Source organism: Salmo salar, chromosome 22 (genome assembly GCF_965601325.2).
Source record: "Salmo salar chromosome 22, fSalSal1, whole genome shotgun sequence".
NCBI lineage: Eukaryota > Metazoa > Chordata > Actinopteri > Salmoniformes > Salmonidae > Salmo > Salmo salar.
This window is the reverse complement of record NC_138312.1, coordinates 29,285,000-29,308,152: the sequence shown is the minus strand read 5'-3', so window position 1 is coordinate 29,308,152 and position 23,153 is coordinate 29,285,000. Positions and strand designations below refer to the sequence as shown.

Here is a 23,153-nt window from a genome sequence, read left to right as displayed (position 1 = left end):
GAGATGCTAGATGGGTTGGGTTGAACTGGAAGGGGAACGAGTGGGGAGGAGGGAATTGGAGAAGATGGTTTGACAAAGGAGAGGAGAAAAGATGGCGTAAAGGGGTGATGAGACAGGAGTGGAAGAGATGGAGAGAAGATGGAAGGAATAAGGGAGGCAGGTAGGGGCAAGATAATTTGGAGAGTGGGGAGATGATAAAGGAGGGAGAGAGGAGAATATATGGATGGTATTCAACAGGGCCCGATTCCGACCCGAGTTAAGAGTGCATAAATGGAACGTAATTCCCTTTTTATGCACTTTTCTCTCTATGTCTATTCTGACCTTGAACTTAAGCATGAGAATAGCATGCTATTCACCTGCTATTTGTTTTGGTTGGGATCAAATAAATGAAGGTGTGGTGGAGGTGTGTGTACAGATACACCGTATTCTGACCTTGACTTAATTCCCTAATAATTACACCCCCTTTATGTGCCAGGAAACCATGAATAAGGTCTATTGATCCTACCGGTTCCAAGTGGAAAAAGCATCCACTTAATTCTTTACAATATAAATAACACCATTCTCCATGCACTGTAATTTATAACTTGATAAGAGCTATTGAAAAGAGATGGGTAAATGAGTAATCTGTTTGGATAAGGGAATTGTAAATATAAATGACACTTGTTATAGATATATTTTACCTTCTAATGGCTGGAGACAAATGTGAAACCAGTCATATGGCAGTAAACTAAAGCATATCAACATATCAACTTTCTTTCAGTAAAGTTCATGAAATGCTGTGCCATTTTAATTGTATGGCCTTTTAAGTTGGAGGGATGGGCACTCTGGATTGTCTTAATTATAGACTACCCTGACTTTCTCTGCTTCCTATTTCTATCATGTTGAATATTAGCCAGTATCAGTATCGACTGTCAGTAGGCTTAATAACAACACATATTCAACTGCTAATTTACTGTTAGTTCTCTTCAGTTGGTATAGACTGCATTATCATTCCATTTAATTGCATTGTTTCGTTTACCTTCATTTGCTTCCTCTGTAAATGCCGTCATGGCCATGTGGTTGTTGCTGAAGATAATTAGTAACAATTTTATAAAAATAAAAATGACATGTTGGCTAATTAAATCGTTATGGAGCAGAGCGCAGACCAAGCCATAATAGCTTGGAATGTATTCAGCGAGCTCAAGGGAACCATGCCTGCAAAGTCCATTATGCACATCTGAATACATCTGAATACCAACTACTGAGACGTGCGTAGGAAAGGCGTGTGTAAGAAAGGCGTAATTTCCTATGTCAGAATCGGGGCCAGGTGAAGAGGGTCAAGAGAATACAGGAGAACTTATTGAGAAATGAATGACTACCTATTCTTCAAATAAAAACACGACTAATTTCTGTCATAAAAAGTCAGCCTCCCGCAAAGTCCCATTATAGGTGTGAACAGAGGGATGATCAGGGGGCCAAGGAAAAGGAAGAAAGAGAGAGTGGGGTGAGAGGGTGTTTGTCCATCCAAAGCTGCACACTTCAGTGGCTAGACTCAAATGTAAACATGGGGTAAAAAGAACAAGGAGGGGAGTGTGTGTGTGTGAGTGAGTCTATGTTTGGGTTGCATCTGGTCTTGTGGTCAAGTTAATGACTATCTGGGTGATGAACTCCTCCCCACTGTGAGATCAACCAATCCCCATGGCCCCAGCCTGTCTCAATGACCCCTGAGTCTTTTAAAGTTGGTAAGAGGGTGTGTGTGTCTGTGTGTTTGTGTGTGGTGTGTGGATATAGAGACAGTGTTTTGTGGGTGTGGGGGGGGGGGGGGGGGGGGTCATATGTGTGTGAGATGGAGGGGATGTGAGATTTCTCTTAGAGATTCAATTTTTAAAAATGTTTCCCAGACAGTGTGTAGACCATCTAATTGGAGTGTATTGGATTCAAATGAACTATGTTGAATTGAATAACACAATTCCAAAGGGAAACCTTAGTATTGACATTCAGACACACACATGTTCTCATGTGCCCAAAAGTCACAATTCAAGTTTCAAGATGCAATCTGCAAACTCTACCTAGACTAAAGTGTTAGACACATATTACTGTACCTGGTCTCCAATGCTAGATTATATTAGATATTCCTGTATTGTTTGATTTTCACAGATATTTGCTTTACATGCAAGAACATGCACTGTGATATGGTGAATGACATGGTGTAGGCCAGACATAACATCAAACATTCATGAAAGAAATACTCTGTCCCTCCCTCCCTCCCTCCCTCCCTCCCTCCCTCCCTCCCTCCCTCCCTCCCTCCCTCCCCCTCCCATTCCGGGGACTCAATTGTGCAGGTTTCAATGGGGATGGGAAGACCTTTGGTGGGCCAGCCCATCATTTCTGGAGTAGTTGTCTGGATGTGACATGTCATTCTCACACGCTTCTCAGTTTAATGCTGATTTATGTGTGATTGTCAGTTTACGGTGCTGATTTTGAAAAGGGTTCAAACATTTACAGGGTCGACACATACAGCATCTAACATCTGGTAGACCAGACAACAACTAACAACACGACAAAACAACACACAACAGAATGTAAAGACAACTTACAGAAATCTGTACTTTTTCATTTCTCCTAGTCGTATCATTATAGACTTTCCATAACATGAATAATATTGAACATAAAAAGTCTACTCTCTCTCTCTCTCTCTCTCTCTCTCTCTCTCTCTCTCCCCTCTCCCCCATCTCTCTTTATTTATCCCCCCATCCTGTCGCCTCTCCTTTCCTCCTCCCATTGGTTGTACCTAGAACACTGAAAGAGCCAATCAGAGCTCAGCTCTTGGCCCACTCTGTGCCCAGCCTGTCAGGGGCTTTTTGTGTGCATAAACTTTTTCATTTTTTTTCTTCTTATTTTTCTTATCCATCGTTCAGCCCTCAGAGTACGGAGCATGCAGAGAGATTGTTGATGAGAGAAAGAGAGAGAGAGAGAGAGAGTAAGGAGAAACCATGCAGTATCTGAGGCAACCCAGTGAGCCCAGTGACCGAGCCTGACAACCTGATCCCCCCGGACAACCAGCGAACAGCAGTCTGGTCAACCCCAAGACCCGGACACACACACATCTCCAACTGGAGAAAGAGAGAGAAAAAGAGGAAAAGAGAGAAAGAGAGGGTAGATCACCAGATGTGTGAGAGAGCGCAGAGAGAAGGAGATGCTCAGAGGGACCGGACAGTGACCAAGAAGGAGACCATAGGAAGAGAGAGAAAGGAGAGCGACCACTGACAGAACCCCTGGGGTTGTATTGAAATCTGGATTGTTTGTAAAGTGGTGTTTGACTTTTGGTTCTGTGCTTCTGTTAATCTGAGAGACAACAGGAGTTGTGAGAGTTCTGTGTTCCGTCCTGCCTACAGTACTGCTTCTTTGTGGAAGCACTGCGCTACACGACGACTGCTACAGGTATTCTGAAGAAGTCAAAATATTCACCAAAGAGAAGGAGCACAGAAATAGGACAGATACATAGAAAGGAAAGAAAGGTATACATTTAGTAAGAAAGAAAAACAAATTTCAGAAAAGCCCAGAAGAGCACAGAGGGTAAGAGAGAGAATAACAAGTCTAGAGACAGACAGAAACAGATAGACAAAAAGACAGGATGGCGAACTCGGGTTTCCAGTTGCTAGGTTACTTCCTGGCATTGGGTGGTTGGATAGGCATTATCTCCACCACTGTGCTGCCCCAGTGGAAGCAGTCTTCGTACGCGGGCGACGCCATCATCACGGCCGTGGGGCTCTACGAAGGCCTGTGGATGAGCTGTGCCTCACAGAGTACGGGACAGGTGCAATGCAAGGTGTTTGACTCCATGCTATCACTGGACGGTGAGTAGGACATCGCAAAGGTCACTCATCCACTTGCAACCTGTCATAATCTTGCTTTCTATCCTTAACTCGACTTCTATCTTTCCTCTCACCTTCTCTCCAACTCTCTGCCTCAGCATTGCATCACTGAAAGAATCCTCTCTTTCTCTCTCTCTCACTCTTTTTCTCCCTGTTTCTTTTTTGGCTGTTGTCACTCTCTTTCTCTCTAACTGCCACAGTTTGAATCTCTCGTAGTCGGCCAGCGAATTTATACAGTTGAAAAGTTTCATGGTTTTTAAGCAATTTCCGGACTATATAACTAATTGGACATCATTTTACAAAGAGAATTGTGGAGTGACAGACAGGTACACAGCACATCAGACCAGAGAACACTTAATGGCATTACGTGGCGAATTAAAGGCTTTTACACACGTTCAAGTAAACAAAAGGCTACAATTTGAGTCTTCAAACTGAGGTGCAGCGTCTTGTTGAAGGAGGAGATTAAGGATGTGTGGGTTGAGGTCTCTGTACGTCCAGATAGGGCTACTAACGAGCCCTATCACCTTCCTTATACATTGGGTTGAATGAGAATGTTATTCAGAGCAGTCTTAGATGCCTGTGTGTGGACAGTTATAATCTGTCAGTAGAGTTGGTCACTATGAGATGCCTTAAAGCTGCTGACTCTCTTATAAACAATCTGTTTACCCAATTCGCAACATGGGCCATTAACTGTGTTGATTTATAGAGGGTATTTTTCTAGTAACAGCATGATCCTATTGTCAATTGAACTTATTGTATGATTCAGCAACTAAATGCATAAACACAAGACAAAACAATCTAATTAATCCATCTGTCTGGGACACATTAAAGTCAGGCATAAATTAATCAGACAAAAAATGCTGCTGTTGACATGTTTAATTAAGAGACAGATGGAGGGAGAGAGGGGGAGAAGAAAAGGGAGAGAGAGGGAAAGAGAGGGAGAGGGATCAAAAAAGAAATAGAAGAAAGAGAGAAAGAGAGAAAGGGAGAGAGAGAGAGAAAGGGAGAGAGAGAGAGAAAAAAAAAAGAGTGAGAGAGAGAGAGAGAGTGAGAGAGACAGAGAGAGAGAGAGAGAGGAATATGGGGTTCAGGCATAAATTATGCCTGAATATGAGGCTACTGTCATCTCCAAGCTGTTTAGAGTAGACCTACCGACTCATAACTGATGACAGGTCATTTACATGAATTCACCTGTCTATTGTTTCTACTGATTACCACATTAGAATTACTAATGGAAGGTTACAGGGGGAGGACTTGGTCAGTTAATTTGTCTGTAATTCAGGCAAACAATGGTTGTCACCCTTTGGAGTTTTCTGTTTTTCTTTGTGGTTGATTAAGAAACATGGATGCCCAAGTTAATCCCTGTGACGCACACCGCCTCAAAACAACAAACCGAGCATTTTGGTCATGTTTGGCCACTGTGCAATTAATTATTTCAAAACATTTTCTGTGGCTTTCGCTGTGAGGGTGAGCTGGATTTTACATCTCCTTTGGCTCATCGGCGTAATAAAAACAGAGTATTGTCCCTGTGATGAATAGTGGTTGTTTGGAGAAGAAAAGCCCAGTGTTGAGCCATACACCAGAGATATTCTCAGAATGCACTCTGTCTTCCCCACACACACGCATTGTTCCTCTCTGGCCCTAACACACCCTGTGTGTGTGTGTGTGTGTGTGTGTATGTGTGTGTGTGTGTGTGTGTGTGTGTGTGTGTGTGTGTGTGTGTGTGTGTGTGTGTGTGTGTGTGTGTGTGTGTGTGTGTGTGTGTGTGTGAGTGGACAATGAGCAAGTGTGAGCAAACAGCATCACATATTTTGGTACCAACTCTTGATAAGTTTAACCTGTGTTTCTGCTACTTGTTGCTGTCTTGTCAAGCAAGGCATGTTGTTGAGGGTAGGTCAGGTAACCAGGCTAAGAGATTATGCTACTGAAATGGATCATTTGGAACGTACTCACTCTATTCCACTGTCGAGTGAACTCATGGTCTTTAATTCCAAAATCTCTCTCTCTGTTAAGGTAAGGTCAAGCTCAGTACTGGTCTTGGATGCAAGGTGTTTATGTGTGTCTGTGTGCTCGAGCATGGGTACTGGAGTTGAACGTCTGGTGTGTGTCTATGTGTGATCGAGCATGGGTACTGGATTTGAACGTCTGGTGTGTGTGTCTATGTGTGCTCGAGCATGGGTACTGGAGTTGAACGTCTGGTGTGTGTCTGTGTGCTCGAGCATGGGTACTGGAGTTGAACGTCTGGTGTGTGTCTGTGTGCTCGAGCATGGGTACTGGAGTTGAACGTCTGGTGTGTGTGTCTGTGTGCTCGAGCATGGGTACTGGAGTTGAACGTCTGGTGTGTGTCTATGTGTGCTCGAGCATGGGTACTGGAGTTGAACGTCTGGTGTGTGTCTATGTGTGCTCGAGCATGGGTACTGGAGTTGAACGTCTGGTGTGTGTCTGTGTGTGCTCGAGCATGGGTACTGGAGTTGAACGTCTGGTGTGTGTCTGTGTGTGCTCGAGCATGGGTACTGGAGTTGAACGTCTGGTGTGTGTCTATGTGTGCTCGAGCATGGGTACTGGAGTTGAACGTCTGGTGTGTGTCTGTGTGTGCTCGAGCATGGGTACTGGAGTTGAACGTCTGGTGTGTGTCTGTGTGTGCTCGAGCATGGGTACTGGAGTTGAACGTCTGGTGTGTGTCTGTGTGTGCTCGAGCATGGGTACTGGAGTTAAACGTCTGGTGTGTGTCTGTGTGTGCTCGAGCATGGGTACTGGAGTTGAACGTCTGGTGTGTGTGTGTGTTTGTTAGGCAGTTCCTGCAGGTGTCTTTTATTAATATAGTGTACTAAATTAATCCTTCTCCTTCACTACACAGCATGAGGAACATGTGATGAGGACTAAATGTTCAGCAGACTGTGTTGTTGGAGTGTACCAAAGCACTGCAGTGGAAGCTGATGGACTTTTTCAGCTTCAGCTTCGATAATTATCATATCGAAGCTGTTCTGGGAGACTTATGACAAGGTCTGGACACTAGACTGACAAAAAGATGGATACTACATACTGTACAGGTCCCGGGGAATCTTACATTTGAGTCATTTAGCAGATGCTCTTATCCAGAGTGACTTACAGTAGTGAATGCATACATTTCATTTCATGCATTTTTGTACTGGCCCCCCATGGGAATCAAACCCACAACCCTGAGCATTGCATACACCATGCTCTACCAACTGAGCCACAGTTTCATTCTAGTCTGAACAGTGGTGCTGAAGGAACAGTTCTTCTTCTACTTGTTGCAGTTTCAGTCTCAGAGGCAGATACTGCCCGGTGTTGGTCACAACCCACCCAAGCTCTCAGTTCTCTGGGCTCTACAGTAATGAAACCTCTGTACTGCACTAGACAGTGTACAATACCACACCAGCACTAGTGCTATACAGGACATAACAGAGTCAAAAGACAATATAGGTAGATTTTGGCCAACTTTAGAGGGATGCCATATTGCTGCTTCTGAGCATTCTATTCAACCAGTCATGATGAGATCGCTGAGCTGTTATGGCTCAAGATTTTATAGGAGATGCTAATGGCTGCCATGGAATCATGTGATGTCATTTCAGTGACATCATGTTTTTTGGATGACAGAGTAATTGCCAAACACTCTCTCTCTCTCTGGCTCTGGGACATATGAAGCAAATACATCCAGGTCCACCGTATAGCTAGGTTACTGTGCTACTGTAACATTTGTGTTTTTTTGCCAATGGGGGATCCCATTGAGGTGAAGATCAAAGATAGTTTTCTCTTTTGTCAGCTTAGTGTTAAATACTGCAGTGAGTCCAAACCGTAGAGCACTCTCTACTACAGACTTATGAATACACAGACTCTGGCATGGTTGGATATTTAGAATCTCAGGGTAGGATATTGACATTAAAGATATTTAAAATATTTTCTAGTAAGACATGTGAACTGTTGAGGAATGTTTGGTGGCAACATGGAGGATAGTTTGCTGAACTCTCTATAGCTCTGGATATTACAGTGGAATATCTGACCCCCGGCCCACACATGCTGATGAAATGGTGGATGGTCTGATGTCCCCCCTTTACATGATACCCTGATGAAGACAGCTTCGCTGTCGAAACGTTGGTTATTACATTTTTGCATCTGAGCTCTTAGAGTGTGCGGCTTTCCTTTATTTTCTAGCCCCCTTTACATCACACCATGCCCCATCGCCAGTTTCCCTGCTGCCCGTTGTGAGGACATCAGTAGAGTTAGTAGCAGCTATGTACTGGCACACATTCACATTATCCTTCTCTCTCATCTATATCTATCTCTCTCTCTCTCTCTCTCTGTCTCTCTCTAGTATCTTCCTGTCTCTCTCCCCCCAGTATCTCTCTCTCTATTTCTATTTCTCTCTCTCTCTCTCTAGTGATTGATCTCTCTCTCTCTCTTCTCTCCCTCTATCGTGATCGAGTGTGGTGTTGTTTCTTGTCAACTGGACAGGAGTGCTGATATGGCCGTTCGGTGCTAGAGATGTAAAATACGCATCTGATGCTGAAGGCTCACATGACAATCATCATCCACATATCAGTGCCCCTGAACTTAGCTTACACTATTCCACAAAGCATGTGTCACACTGACATTTACATGAATAGAATGAAGGTGGAGTTGTTGAAACAGTTTTCTGTTTTAGTGGTGGCCAAACCAATGTTACGTATGAAGTCACAAGTGATTTCACAAAGGACAATGTCCATCGTCCACATCCACACACACATCCAGCTTGTGCTTGGCACTGCCAGCCTTGGCATGGGATATAGTATAGTGGGAGGAATACACACACACACACACACACACACACACACACACACCACACACACACACACACACACACACACACACACACACACACACACACACACACACACACACACACACACACACTTGACTCCTCTGTTAGTCCATTGATCAGAGTGGTGCCCTGTAGGGCCAGCCCAAACTCCCCACACACTTTTAAAAAGGAAAGAATGGATGAAAGGGAGAATGGAGAAAGAGAAAATAAAAGCTTATTCTCTCATAAACCATTACAATTCTCCTTCAAACGGATCCTGCCACACATCAATCTAACTTCAAAGCTCATCTGCCCATCACTACCCCTTTCAGATCAGGTTCTGAAGTGTAATTTATTGCCAACTATGAATGTGCAAGTGTGTTTTCCCATCATAAAAGTAGATTATTACTGTACGTAACACTTAAGTTTGCTGGACAGACTAATTGTTCTTCAGTTCTATTTGATGTACATTTTCTCATACTGTCAGTGTCAGTATTACATTATCCTATGTAGTTCTACTATTCCATTCTATTCTATTCTATAATGTATAGTAATTTAGTCTGCTGTAAAGATGTAGATATGTGTTCATGTGGTTCATGCATATGGGTTTTGTTGTGAGAGAGTTGATCTTATGTTGAGCTGTGAACCTGGATAAAGGCTAGAATAGATTTTAGATCTTGGTGTGAGTATTATTGCTGTGTGAGTCTTGTACCAGTGTTCTCTTCATATTGTGTTAGCCTTGTAGTCTCTTTCAAGGCTGCTGTGTAAGTGTATGTGTTGCAGGCCACAGTGTCTGATTGCGGTGGCGACAGCCCTGTGAAAACAATCCCGCTTTGTGACAAAGCCACACTAATCCCACTGTGTGAAACATGTAAAACAGGCCCTCCTACACTGTGTGTGTGTGTGTAACAGAAAATGAGTGTGTATGTTTGTGTGTATGTAATTTATTCCTACAGAATGTGTCCATAAGTTCATGTGTGTGGTGTGTGTGTGTGTGTGTGTGTGTGTGTGTGTGTGTGTGTGTGTGTGTGTGTGTGTGTGTGTGTGTGTGTGTGTGTGTGTGTGTGTGTGTGTGTGTGTGTGTGTGTGTGTGTGTGTGTAAAGATGTAAAATGTCCCGCCCACTGAGTTATGTGGGCACTGATGTCTGTGTGGGTTATCCATGGAATTCTGAGCAGTGAAACCACTGTGGAGTTATTTGGAATGATTAAGAGGGACAGTTAAGTCAAACTCTGGACTAAGGCTGCTGTTATTATCCCATTTTGGAACATGGAAGTGGGAAACATAATGAGTTCATAAAGAGAGAGATAGTGAGAGAGAGAGAAAGATAGAAAGAAAGACAGAGAAAGATAGAGAGAGAGAGGGAGAGAGCAATAGGGAGATAGAGAGAAAGAGGTGGATAGAAAGAGAGAGGGAGAAAAAAGAGCCAAAGAAAGGAGAATGTGTGTCTTTGTTGTCTCCAGTTTTGTGTAAAGAAGTTGAATTATGATTTCATTTTGATTTACAATGTGGTGGTTGTAGTATAGTTTTGGTTGGATTCTTTTCCAGTGATGCTTTGCACAGCAATCCCACTGAATACCTTCTATCCTAACGTGGCTTAACTTTCTTCCACTCCCGTTCTGCCCCAATTGAACATCTCGAGCGTCAACACCCCTGTATAGATATTCTATATGAATACACCCTGTGTGTAAATATTCTTTATGAATATACTGTGTGTGTAGATATTCTATATGAATATACCCTGTGTGTAGATATTATATATGAATATACCCTGTGTGTAGATATTCTCTAGGAATATACCCTGTGTGTAGATATTCTATATGAATATACCCTGTGTGTAGATATTCTATATGAATATACCCTGTGTGTAAATAATATATTTGAATATACACTGTGTGTAGATATTCTCTAGGAATATACCCTGTGTGTAAATATTATTTTTTAATATACCCTGTGTGTAGATATTCTATCTGAATATACCATGTGTGTAAATATTCTATATGAATATACCCTGTGTGTTGATATTCTATCTGAATATACCATGTGTGTAGATATTCTATATGAATATACCCTGTGTGTAGATATTCTATATGAATATACCCTGTGTGTAGATATTCTATATGAATATACCCTGTGTGTAGATATTCTATATGAATATACTGTGTGTGTAGATATTCTATATGAATATACCCTGTGTGTAGATATTCTATATGAATATACCCTGTGTGTAGATATTCTATATGAATATACCCTGTGTGTAGATATTCTATATGAATATACCCTGTGTGTAGATATTCTATATGAACATACCCTGTGTGTAGATATTCTATATGAATATACCCTGTGTGTCGATATTCTATATGAATGTGTGTAGATATTCTGTTTGTACCAAAACTGCCCTAACTGCCCCTCTTTCTTCCCTCCTTTCTATAATTCCATTCACCTTCTTTCTCCTCTTCATCCCCATCTGCCCTCCCTGCTATCATCCTCCCTTCTTTATTCTCCCTCACTGCTCCCTCCCTTTTCACCCCCTCATGTTTCCCCCCTCTCCTCTTTTTGTCCTCTCACCCCTCCAACCTCTTTCTCCCATCTCTCTGCCTTCATCTACTTTTTGTCTGTCCTCATCTCCCCCTCTCTCTCCACAGTTCACATCCAGACGTGTCGTGCTCTTATGGTGGTGTCCGTGCTGCTGGGCTTCATAGGAATGATAGTGAGTGTGGTGGGGATGAAGTGCACTAAGGTGGGCGACAACAACCCCATCTCCAAGGGACGCATAGCTGTGTCTGGAGGAGCCCTCTTCCTGCTCGCAGGTGAGATTTCTGCAAGGTGACCATCATGTGACTGTCATGTGATTAAAGAAACAAACACAATTCTGGGGCAAGTAAAAAATCTCCAAGGATGACAGCTGGAGAATTGCAGATGTTAGTTGGGTCTTGGGGTCAGAAAGTCTCCAAAACTACGATCAGACGCCACCTACATAACCACAAGTTGTTTGGGAAGGTTGCCATAAAATATCCTTTGCTGTCATCAAACAACAAACTCAAGCGCCTACAGTTTGCCAAACGTTACTGGAACTTTCAATGGGACCGGGTTCTATGGTAAGATGAGACCAAAATAGAGCTTTTTGGAAACAAACACCAGAGGTGTGTTTGGCGTATACAAACAGATAGCCATACAGAAAAGTACTTCATCCCCGCTGTGAAGTATGGTGGTGGATCTTTGATGTTGTGGGGCTGTTTTTCTTGCGAAGGCCCTGGACAACTTGTTAGGGTACATGGTGTCATGGACTCCATCAAGTACCAGCAGATATGAAATCAAAACCTCTGCTAGGAAGCTTAAACTGGGCCGTGGTTGGATCTTCCAGCAGGACAATGATCCAAAGCACACCTTAAAATCAATACAAAAATGGTTCACTGACCACAGAATCAAGGTTTTGCCATGGCCATCCCAGCCCCCTGACTTAAACCCCATAGAAAACATGTGGGAAGAGCTGAAGGATCTGGAGAGATTCTGTATGGAGGAATGTTCTCAGATCCCTTGCAATGTGTTCTCCAACCTCGTTAGGCATTACAGGAGAAGACTCAGAACTGTTATCTTGGCAAAGGGAGGTTGCACAAAGTATTGAATGAAGGGGTGCCAATAATTGTGGCACACATATATTTGAGAATTTTTTTTTATGATAACAACATATTATTTCCAGCAATTATTTTACTTCAATTGAAGGTTAGATTTTCGTGAATATTTTGAATGAAAGACCAAGAGGATGAACAATACTGAATTTTCTTTCACAGCCCATTTTGCTCATATTTACCAAGGGTGCCAATATTAGTGGAGGGCACTGTAAACTCCTTTACAACTTAAAAGGCTATTAGAAAATGTATACAGGCAAAGTACCACTCTTCAAATTTAAGGTTCAGGCACTACAGTGATTTGTAATCTCAATTACAGGTAACTGCCCAAATAAAGGAAACACCTGAGTAAATGAGGGATATTTTATATATATATATATATACACTGCTCAAAAAAATAAAGGGAACACTAAAATAACACATCCTAGATCTGAATGAATGAAATAATCTTATTAAATACTTTTTTCTTTACATAGTTGAATGTGCTGACAACAAAATCACACAAAAATAATCAATAGAAATCCAATTTATCAACCCATGGAGGTCTGGATTTGGAGTCACACTCAAAATTAAAGTGGAAAACCACACTACAGGCTGATCCAACTTTGATGTAATGTCCTTAAAACAAGTCAAAATGAGGCTCAGTAGTGTGTGTGGCCTCCACGTGCCTGTATGACCTCCCTACAACGCCTGGGCATGCTCCTGATGAGGTGGCGGATGGTCTCCTGAGGGATCTCCTCCCAGACCTGGACTAAAGCATCCGCCAACTCCTGGACAGTCTGTGGTGCAATGTGGCGTTGGTGGATGGAGCGAGACATGATGTCCCAGATGTGCTCAATTGGATTCAGGTCTGGGGAACGGGCGGGCCAGTCCATAGCATCAATGCCTTCCTCTTGCAGGAACTGCTGACACACTCCAGCCACATGAGGTCTAGCATTGTCTTGCATTAGGAGGAACCCAGGGCCAACCGCACCAGCATATGGTCTCACAAGGGGTCTGAGGATCTAATGGCAGTCAGGCTACCTCTGGCGAGCACATGGAGGGCTGTGCGGCCCCCCAAAGAAATGCCACCCCACACCATGACTGACCCACCGCCAAACTGGTCATGCTGGAGGATGTTGCAGGCAGCAGAACGTTCTCCATGGCGTCTCCAGACTCTGTCACATCTGTCACGTGCTCAGTGTGAACCTGCTTTCATCTGTGAAGAGCACAGGGCGCCAGTGGCAAATTTGCCAATCTTGGTGTTCTCTGGCAAATGCCAAACATCCTGCACGGTGTTGGGCTGTAAGCACAACCCCCACTTGTGGACGTCGGGCCCTCATACCACTCTCATGGAGTCGGTTTCTGACCGTTTGAGCATACACATGCACATTTGTGGCCAACTGGAGGTCCTTTTGCAGGGCTCTGGCAGTGCTCCTCCTGCTCCTCCTTGCACAAAGGTGGAGGTAGTGGTCCTGCTGCTGGGTTGTTGCCCTCCTACGGCCTCCTCCACGTCTCCTGATGTACTGGCCTGTCTCCTGGTAGCGCCTCCATGCTCTGGACACTACGCTGACAGACACAGCAAACCTTCTTGCCACAGCTCGCATTGATGTGCCATCCTGGATGAGCTGCACTACCTGAGCCACTTGTGTGGGTTGTAGACTCTCATGCTACCACTAGAGTGAAAGCACCGCCAGCATTCAAAAGTGACCAAAACATCAGCCAGGAAGCATAGGAACTGAGAAGTGGTCTGTGGTCACCACCTGCAGAACCACTCCTTTATTGGGGGTGTCTTGCTTATTGCCTATAATTTCCACCTGTTGTCTATTCCATTTGCACTTTTGCATGTGAAATTTATTGTCAATCAGTGTTGCTTCCTAAGTGGACAGTTTGATTTCACAGAAGTGTGATTGACTTGGAGTTACATTGTGTTGTTTAAGTGTTCCCTTTATTTTTTTGAGCAGTGTATATATAAAACGTATATTGAAAGCAGGTGCTTCCACACAGGTATGGATCCTGAGTTAATTAAGCAGTTAACATCTCATCATGCTTGTGGCCATGTATAAAAATGCCCAGTTGCCCAATATTTTGGCTACCATGGCCAGAAGAAGAGATCGTATTGACTTTGAAAAAGGGGTTTCAATGGAGCATAGGGGGCGTAGAGGGTGTGGGTGTGGGTGTGTCTCGGTCACCAGATCTCAACCCAATTGAACACTTATGGGAGATTCTGGAGTGACGCCTGAGACAATGTTTTCCACCATCATCAACAAAACACCAAATTATGGAATTTCTCATGGAGAATGGTGTCGCATCCCTACAACTAAGTTCAGGAAACAGGCAGAATCTATGCCAAGGCGCATTGAAGCTATTCTGGCTCGTGGTGGTCCAACGCCCTATTAAAACACTTCATGTTGGTGTTTCCTTTAGTTTTGGCAGTTACCAGTAGGTTGTTATCTCTCTATATTCAGTGGTGTTTATTCTTTTACTGTTGGAGTATATTAATTTCTTGCATTCCTCTGACAAAATTCTCTCACCAGGGGCTTTCTGGGTAATTAGGGTCCCAGCTGTAAACAGGAATGGTGATTTTGGACAGATAAGCTCCGCTGACCTCAAAGACAACTATGAGCTTGAGAGAAATAGAAAAACAACCTCAGAGTCATTACACAGAGTGTTTCACTGCTATGTGTGTGTGTGTGTGCTTCCATGTGTGTGTCCATGTGTGTGTTCAGTGTCATAATTTGATGTTGTCCCCCCATCCTCCCTCTCTCCCTCTCCCTGTCTCTGCAGGTCTGTGCACGATGGTGTCTGTGTCCTGGTACGCCACTCAGGTGTCCTATCAGTTCTTCAACCCAAACACGCCAATCAATGCCAGGTAACCCTATCACACTGGTCACACACTGTATCTACCACTCAGTTAATCTCTGATTCAGATATCATGTCTATAACATTGTAAAGACCGATATTGAAGAGACATTTGACAATTTCCGCTACAGGTATGAGTTTGGGTCTGCCCTGTTCGTGGGATGGGCGGCGGCTAGCTTGACTGTTTTGGGCGGATCCTTCCTGTGTTGCTCCTGCTCCAATGAGGAGAGGCGAGGGCAGCAGTACTACCGCCAATCACAACCATCCACAGCCAGGGAGTACGTGTAAACCCCGCACACCTCCCAGCAGCCACACAAACAGAGAGCAGAGGCCACTCTTTGCTCCTCACCCTTTTTCCTTTTACTCATACGTAAAGCTTACAAACACTTGCACACACACGCACACAGTCTCCAACAACTATCCTTTGGATTTTAGAAACCCTTAAGAATTTGGATGACATTTATTCTATAGAACATATTGTTGAGCGGAAACTTTTATATTTTATTGCAATACATGTCATTGACAGGATGGTGATCTTGCTCAATTAACCTTTTAAACATTTTATGTGAATAAAATCTGTCATGTGGCTTAAAAGACATTATACCATAGCATTGTTGAATCCTCTTTTCTGATTGGCTTGAATGAGATTCTAGAGCATGCATTATTTCCCTATAATGCACGGTATATTTGCACGGTAGAATTCAATGGCTATAGTTCATTTTTACATGTTTTATTTGACCTGCTTTTGAAAGCAAAAGTCGAATTGAAAACAGTATTGGTATTGTTGAATAAAATGTTTATAATAGCAAGCTAGGACTGATGGTTTGGTTAGCTAAACTAGCAAGTCTGTTTGTTTGGTTAACACAGCAACTACAGTCGCTATCTAGTAAACTTGGTAGCTACTTCAGTAGATTTTGAACACATTTCTACTGGCAAATGAACACATTTCTAGTGGTAAATGTGGTAAATTATAGCCATGGTACAAATGGCATAACCAACTCGGGGTTCTATGTGTTGTCTGGAAAATAATGCAACTCTGTGGAAGGTCAGTTCCACTCCGCTTGCCCGTCATTCATTATTTTCCATAGAACGCATATTCCCTCGTTGATTATCCCTTACTTAAACATTATTTAACGTATACTGGACGTTTGTCTTTATAACAGACAGCCTCCTGAATTTGACTATAAGATACAGTTGATAATTCAGTTTTTGCACTTTAAATAGACGTGAATAAAAAAACTATTTGTAAAACAGTCTTCCTCTATGCAAACTAAAACCAAACCAATAAAGTAATGCCAAGGTAAGTTACTGTGTAGAGGAGGCATAGATAATGCCTGAAGGTAAATTGTGGGACAAATATGATCGAAGAAAAAATACCAAAAAAATACAGTTTTGTCTTTTCGTGGCTTTGGTTAGCATGTCCTATGCTTCCTGGTTGGAGCTGTGTGTATGTGTGTGTGTTGCATTGTGGCCTTTAACACTTAAACATTCCAATCGAATGTAGTTGATGACATTATATAAAGGGCTAACCTTCTGATTAGAATTGAAATCAGTTTCCACAAAATGATTCCTCTGAACATCTTATGAGGTCATCAGTTCGAATCAGATGTAAAGAAAAGGTAGAATATGTTGTGAGCTAACAGAAATGTTGTTTTAACGAGAGAGAGATGGCCATTATTGTATGCCTTAACATCATGCTTCATTCGTTAACACATCCAACTCTACACAATACCGATCATTCACATGTTATATATCTCAGAGACTGAATGGGGTAAGGACCACTGGCTGATCTCTTATACAAACCCACTGTTATAAAAAAAAACATAGATTCAGTTAAACTCATGGGTTTATTATTCTGGTGTTCTATAGACAAACAACTCTTAAAGAAAACCTTAATTTTCAATGGACATTCAAGTTCCATTTTATACTACTCTATTCTATGCTACTAAATACCATTCTATGTCCATCTAGCCACCTGAATTGAAAGTATACAGAAATTATCTGCTACTGTAAAAGCCAGTTATGATCACTATAAGATAATTAGCTATGGTCAATGTGATATCAAGTTACTTTTTGGGCAGTTCCGTTAGATTTGTTGTACTTACTCTGGATTTAAAAAAAATATTCTGATGCTAATAATTAATGCAAGGCAACTGCAGTCATTCTCTAAGCCTCTACTCAGGCCATCTGGACCCCCTGAACGCCAACTCAACCTACACATTTCTCTGCTTCAATCCACAACCCAATACTCCTGACTCTTTATCATGGCTCTTCAACATACATTAACTTGGGTGAAAGTCCTTGTTCATCGGGCTTCCGATAACAGAACCATTTAACTTTTCTAAGAACCGTTCAATGCCCCCCGTTTTCTGGTTGTTTGGCCCCTCTTCTTGGTAAAGCCTTTGTGTATGGAGTGTTCCATTGTACTCAGAATGGGGGTACACAGGTCTTGAAGGACCTCCTCCACTTCTGCTAAAACCATTATGAGCCCATCTTCAGCAGATGTCCTCTAAGAGTCAATACCAAAGGACAAACGTGACCAAACTACCTAAAAGCCCACTTTAAAGATAACAGAATGAAATATTTGAATACGTTTTTTTGATTTACTTTATGTGCGTACCTAAGGTAGGTCTAACTGATGTGAAACATATGTACTACGCTAGTTTATTGACCAGGACTTTTAATTATTTATATTGCTTTCATGAACAGTATGTTTATGTGTCTTCAAAATAAGCAATAAAATGTTGAACCACCACCTACAACATTTTCCAGAAAAGTTCAGAAACTTCTTTTTAAGACCTCCCCTCCCAAAGTACTATTACTGTGTGCCTCATGTGACTAGATATATCAACAATAATGTCAGATATACTAGCTGTCAAATAAGATTCTGGTTCCAACACGACCAAACTGGTTCCAAACAAAACAAAACCAACCATCATAAACCCAACAGATTCGGACCTCATATCAGATCTATTTCCTGCCATAGAACACATGACGTAACAAATGATCGGTGTGCTGTGACTGACGAGCTTCCGCTAACTTCTCCATCATTAATCCTCCAATTCTTAATTTAGCACCGACATGCTTTCACTTTCAAAAACACTGCATGAGCACCTAGAATCAACCATCTTCACTCATTAACCACAGAGCTAATGAAAGCCTGGCTAGCACCTCTTTTCATTCTTCCTTACCTAGCATGTAGCATCAAGCACTCATTCACTCACTAACACCAGAGAGCTAGCTGCTTGTAACGATGAATCAGTGAGTTTTTGATGTGTCTTTCTCTCCCCTCTCGTCTCCTCTCCTCTAATGCTGTTCTTCTCTGCCTGTCTTCTTCTCTTCCCTAATTCAGGGCAGAGTTGTTGAGTGAGACTAGTTTCCCTGACTGACCACCCCCTGCCTTTTTTCGAGGACTGTCCGAGTTACGCTCACTGTTTCCCCTTTCCCTGTTCCTTCCTAGATTCAAAATGTGGACCCTTGTCTCTCCGCTATAGCATATGTCGCACCCCTCTACCTCCCTCCCACCAGCCCCACATTCCCACCAACCCCACACTCCCTTCCTTAATGTCTGCACCTTATCTGTCTCTGATATTAAGTTATCGGTCAACAAAATTTCCGCCACAACTTTAAGAGCTTGCCACTCTCCTTTCCCCCACCCCCGTGAGGTTGTTTGTAAATACGGACTCTGAAAGGAGAAGTATGGTTAAGTGGTTAGACCCCCCCTTTCAGACTAGAGGGGCGGCATTACTGTATTTCATCCTGTGAACCCTTTACTAGAAACTCCATTATGTCCATTTATCGTTTATTTACTGAACTTTAACTGTATGAGTAAGATTTGTCGTGTCATGTTTTGTTGATTTCTGCTTCACTGATATCCTATGATTTCTGGGTTTGTAGAAATGTGCCTTTTGGTTTTGTTCTCTGAGAATACAAGTGTACATTTACTGAAACATGTTTTTTTCTTTTAAATTGCAGACCAAATGTTAAAAGTTCCCCACCAGAGAAAAAGGAGGAATACTTATAGTTTGGGCAACTCCTTTGGCCCCACGATGTGTTAGATTGTTGGCAAAAGGCAAGACACTGTCTAACAGAAACAGACAAGACTGTCTCAATGAAAACAAAAGCAGACAAGACACTCTATAGGAAACACACACTCAGAATGTAACAAAAATAAACTCAGAATACACTTTTGAAGTAATACATCTCCAGACCAACCCAAATGGGTAACTAGTACTTTATCATTCTTAAAGATGCCCATGTGTTAAATGTTTAAATGTATTTTAGAATCTGTTTTGTACACAAGCAATATTGAAGGGTTTTTCTATAGTAGAGTGTTGTTACAGCAATATGCACAGGTATTGTCCGTGCTCACCTATGACAAATAACTGTTATTTGGATAATTGAGAGAGAGTGAAGCTGAATCTGTACAACTACACAGAAGTGCCCAGGTGCATATACCACCACCTCCAGCCTTTCTGCTACATATATGCTCTACTGCAGTGCCTTATAACGTGTGTCTGTGTGTATGTTTTTGACTGTTATACACGGATTCCGCAGTGTCACACCCTATATGGATGATGCATATTGTACCCGTATTGTAAAACATATCCGTGCTCGTCTTTTTCTCTTGCATTAAAGGAACCATTCAGACAAACTGTTGCATGCAGTTTTATCTCGGAACATAGATGTTTACTGTACTGTAGCTTGTATACCACTTAAAAAACAACAGAAACACAGATTTGTAAATCGCCCTAACTGATGAAAGCGAAGGCACACCTTGTCAAAGCTGTGAGCCTGTTTGGAAGTAGTACATGTACTGTATCCCGGATTGAGGATATTATACCTGCATTCTGTTTAGTTAAGTGCCAATATGATTTAGTGTGGATGGAAGAGATGTTTTGTTATTGACTATGGAGGATGTTCTGTACTCCAGGTGCTCAAAGCACTGTCTCCTGTACAGGCCCTGTATTGGCCAGTTTGCGGAATGTAATCAGGTCAAACATGTTTTTCTGTTGCATACATTTATTTACCATATATTTTCTTTATCTAATATTATTATTTTACTGTATGTATCATCTCATTTAAAGTATACTACTGTCTGTTTCTTTTAGAATAAAGTAAACGGATAAAAACATTGTGTTCATGCTTTCTTAAAGATACACATTCACACACACACACACACACACACACACACACACACACACACACACACACACACACACACACACACACACACACACACACACACACACACACACACACACACACACACACACACACACACACACACACACACACACACACAGAGTCAGGTGTGTGGGCAGAACAAGGCCTCTTCCTGGGGTTCTCTTTCACCTCTCCCCCCCTTCTCTCTTCCACCCCAAATACCTCTCCTGCTCCCTGTTGTTCAGTAATTGCAGACGGTGGAATTCCAGTTCTGCCTCAATAGGTCTCCTGTATTCTCAGAGTCATTATCAGTTAACATGTACAACCACCACCACCATATACACTACATTACCAAAAAGATGTGGACACCTGCTCGTCCAACATCTCATTCCAAAATCATGGGCATTAATATAGAGTTGGTCCCGCCTTTGCTGCTATAACAGCCTCCACTCTTCGGGGAAGGCTTTCCACTAGATGTTGGAACATTGCTATCTCAAGGCCATCAGACTGTTAAAACAGCGATCGCTAGCACATTAGAGGCTGCTGCCTATAGGCATAGACTAGAAATCACTTGCCACTTTAAGGAATGGAACACTAGTCACTTTAATAATGTTAACATATCTGGCATTACTCATCTCATATGTATATACTGTATTCTATACTATACGACTGTATCTTAGTCCGTTCCGCTCTGACATCGCTCGTCCATAGGTATACAGTCTTAATTCATTCCTACTAAGATTTGTGTGTATTGGGTATATGTTGTGTAATTTGTTAGATATTACTTGTTAGATATTACTGCACCGTCGGAGCTAGAAGCACAAGCATTTAACTACACCCACAATAACATCTTCTAATCGCGTGTATGAGATCAACAAAATGTGATTTGATTTGCTGCGGGGACTTGCTTCCATTCAGCCACAAGAGCATTAGTGAAATCTGGCACTAATGTTGGGCGATTAGGCCTGGCTCGCAGTTGGCGTTACAATTCATCCCAAAGGTGTTTGATGGGGGTGAGGTCGGAGCTCTGTGCAGGCCAGTCAAGTTCTTCCACACCAATCTCGACAAACCATTTCTGTATGGACCTCACTTTGTGCACGGGGGCACTGACATACTGAAACAGGAAAGGGCCTTCCCCAAGCTGTTGCCACAAAGTTGGAAGCACAGATTCGTCTAGAATGTCATTGTATGCTGTAGCAATTAACATTTTCCTTCAATGGAACTAAGGGGCCTAGCCCGAACTATGAAAAACAGCCCCAGACCATTATTCCTCCTCCACCAAACTTTACAGTTGGCACTATGCATTGGGGCAGGTAGCGTTCTCCTGGCATCCACCAAACCCAGATTCGTACATCAGACTGCCAGATGGTGAAGCATGATTAATCACTCCAGAGAACGCATTTCCACTGATCTAGAGTCCATTGGCGGTGAGTTTTACAGTACTCCAGCCAACGCTTGGTATTGCGCATGGTAATCTTAGGCTTGTGTGCGGCTGCTTGGCTATGGAAACCTATTTCATGAAGCTCCCGATGAACAGTTATTGTGCTGACATTGCTTCCAGAGGCAGTTTGGAACTCAGCAGTGAGTGTTGCAACCGAGGAAAGACAATTTTTACATGCTACGTGCTTCAGCACTCGGCGGTCCCATTCAGTGAACTTGTGTGGCCTACCACTTCGTGGCTGAGCCGTTGTTGGTCCTAGACGTTTCAACTATGGAGATGGAAATTTTATGTTTGTATGCTCGATCTTATACACCTGTCAGCAACGGGTGTGGCTGAAACAGCTCAATCCACTAATTTGAAGGGGTTTCTACATACAGTTGAAGTCGGAAGTTTACATACACCTTAGCCAAATACATTTAAACTCAGTTTTTCACAATTCCTGACATTTAATACAAGTAAAAATTCCCTGTCTTAGGTCAGTTAGGATCACCACTTCATTTTAAGAATGTGAAATGTCAGAATAATAGTAGAGGGAATGATTTATTTCAGCTTTTATTTCTTTCATCACATTCCCAGTGGGTCAGAAGTTTACATACACTTAATTAGTATTTGGTAGCATTGCCTTGTGACTTGTGTCAGGCACAAAGTAGATGTCCTAACCGACTTGCAAACACTATAGTTTGTTAACAAGAAATGTGTGGAGTGGTTGAAAAACGAGTTTTAATGTTTTAAGTTTTAAGTTTTAATTTTCCAGCCAAAGTGTATGTAAACTTCTGACTTCAACTGTACATTGCCTTCGGAAGGTATTTAGACCTCTTGACTTTTTCACATTTTGTGAAGTTACAGCTTTATTCTAAAATTGATTAAATTGTTTTATTTCCTCATCAATTTACACACAATACCCCATAATGACAAAGCAAAAACATGGTTTTAGACATTTTTGCTAATTTATATATAAAAACTTAAATAACACATTTACATAACTACATTACATTACATTACATTACATAACTAGTCAGACCCTTTACTCAGTACTTTGTTGAAGCACTTTTGGCAGCGATTACAGCCTCAAGTTTTCTTGGGTATGATGCTACAAGCTTGGCACACCTGAATTTGGGGAGTTTTTCCCATTGTTCTCTGCAAATCCTCTCAAGCTCTGTCAGGTTGGATGGGGAGCGTTGCTACACAGCTATTTTCAGGTCTCTCCAGAGATGTTCGATCGGGTTCAAGTCCGGGCTCTGGTTGGGCCACTCAAGGACTTTCAGAGACTTGTCCTAAAGCCACTCCTGCGTTGTCTTGGCTTTGTGCTTAGGGTCATTGTTCTGTTGGAAGGTGAACCTTAGCCCCCCAGTCTCAGGTCCTGAGTGGTCTGGAGCAGGTTTTCATTAAGGATCTCTCTATACTTTGCTCCGTTCATCTTTCCTT

The 23,153-nt window shown here is 42.3% G+C and overlaps 1 protein-coding gene across 2 annotated transcripts; it reads left to right on the top strand.

Annotated features, from left to right (window-relative positions):
* Positions 1-3,143: 3,143 nt before the first annotated feature.
* Positions 3,144-19,581, top strand: LOC106583106 (claudin-19). Of its 2 annotated transcripts, none has more exons than XM_014166929.3 (5): positions 3,144-3,836; positions 11,297-11,461; positions 15,047-15,131; positions 15,253-15,399; positions 19,097-19,581. In XM_014166929.3, the coding sequence occupies exons 1-5, from the start codon at positions 3,614-3,616 to the stop codon at positions 19,143-19,145; spliced, it is 669 nt and encodes a 222-aa protein (XP_014022404.1). In that variant the 5' UTR covers positions 3,144-3,613; the 3' UTR covers positions 19,146-19,581. The 2 variants fall into 2 exon arrangements, with proteins under 2 accessions (XP_014022404.1, XP_014022405.1); XM_014166930.3 differs by lacking the exon at positions 19,097-19,581 and adding an exon at positions 18,474-18,590.
* The last annotated feature ends 3,572 nt before the right edge of the window (positions 19,582-23,153 follow it).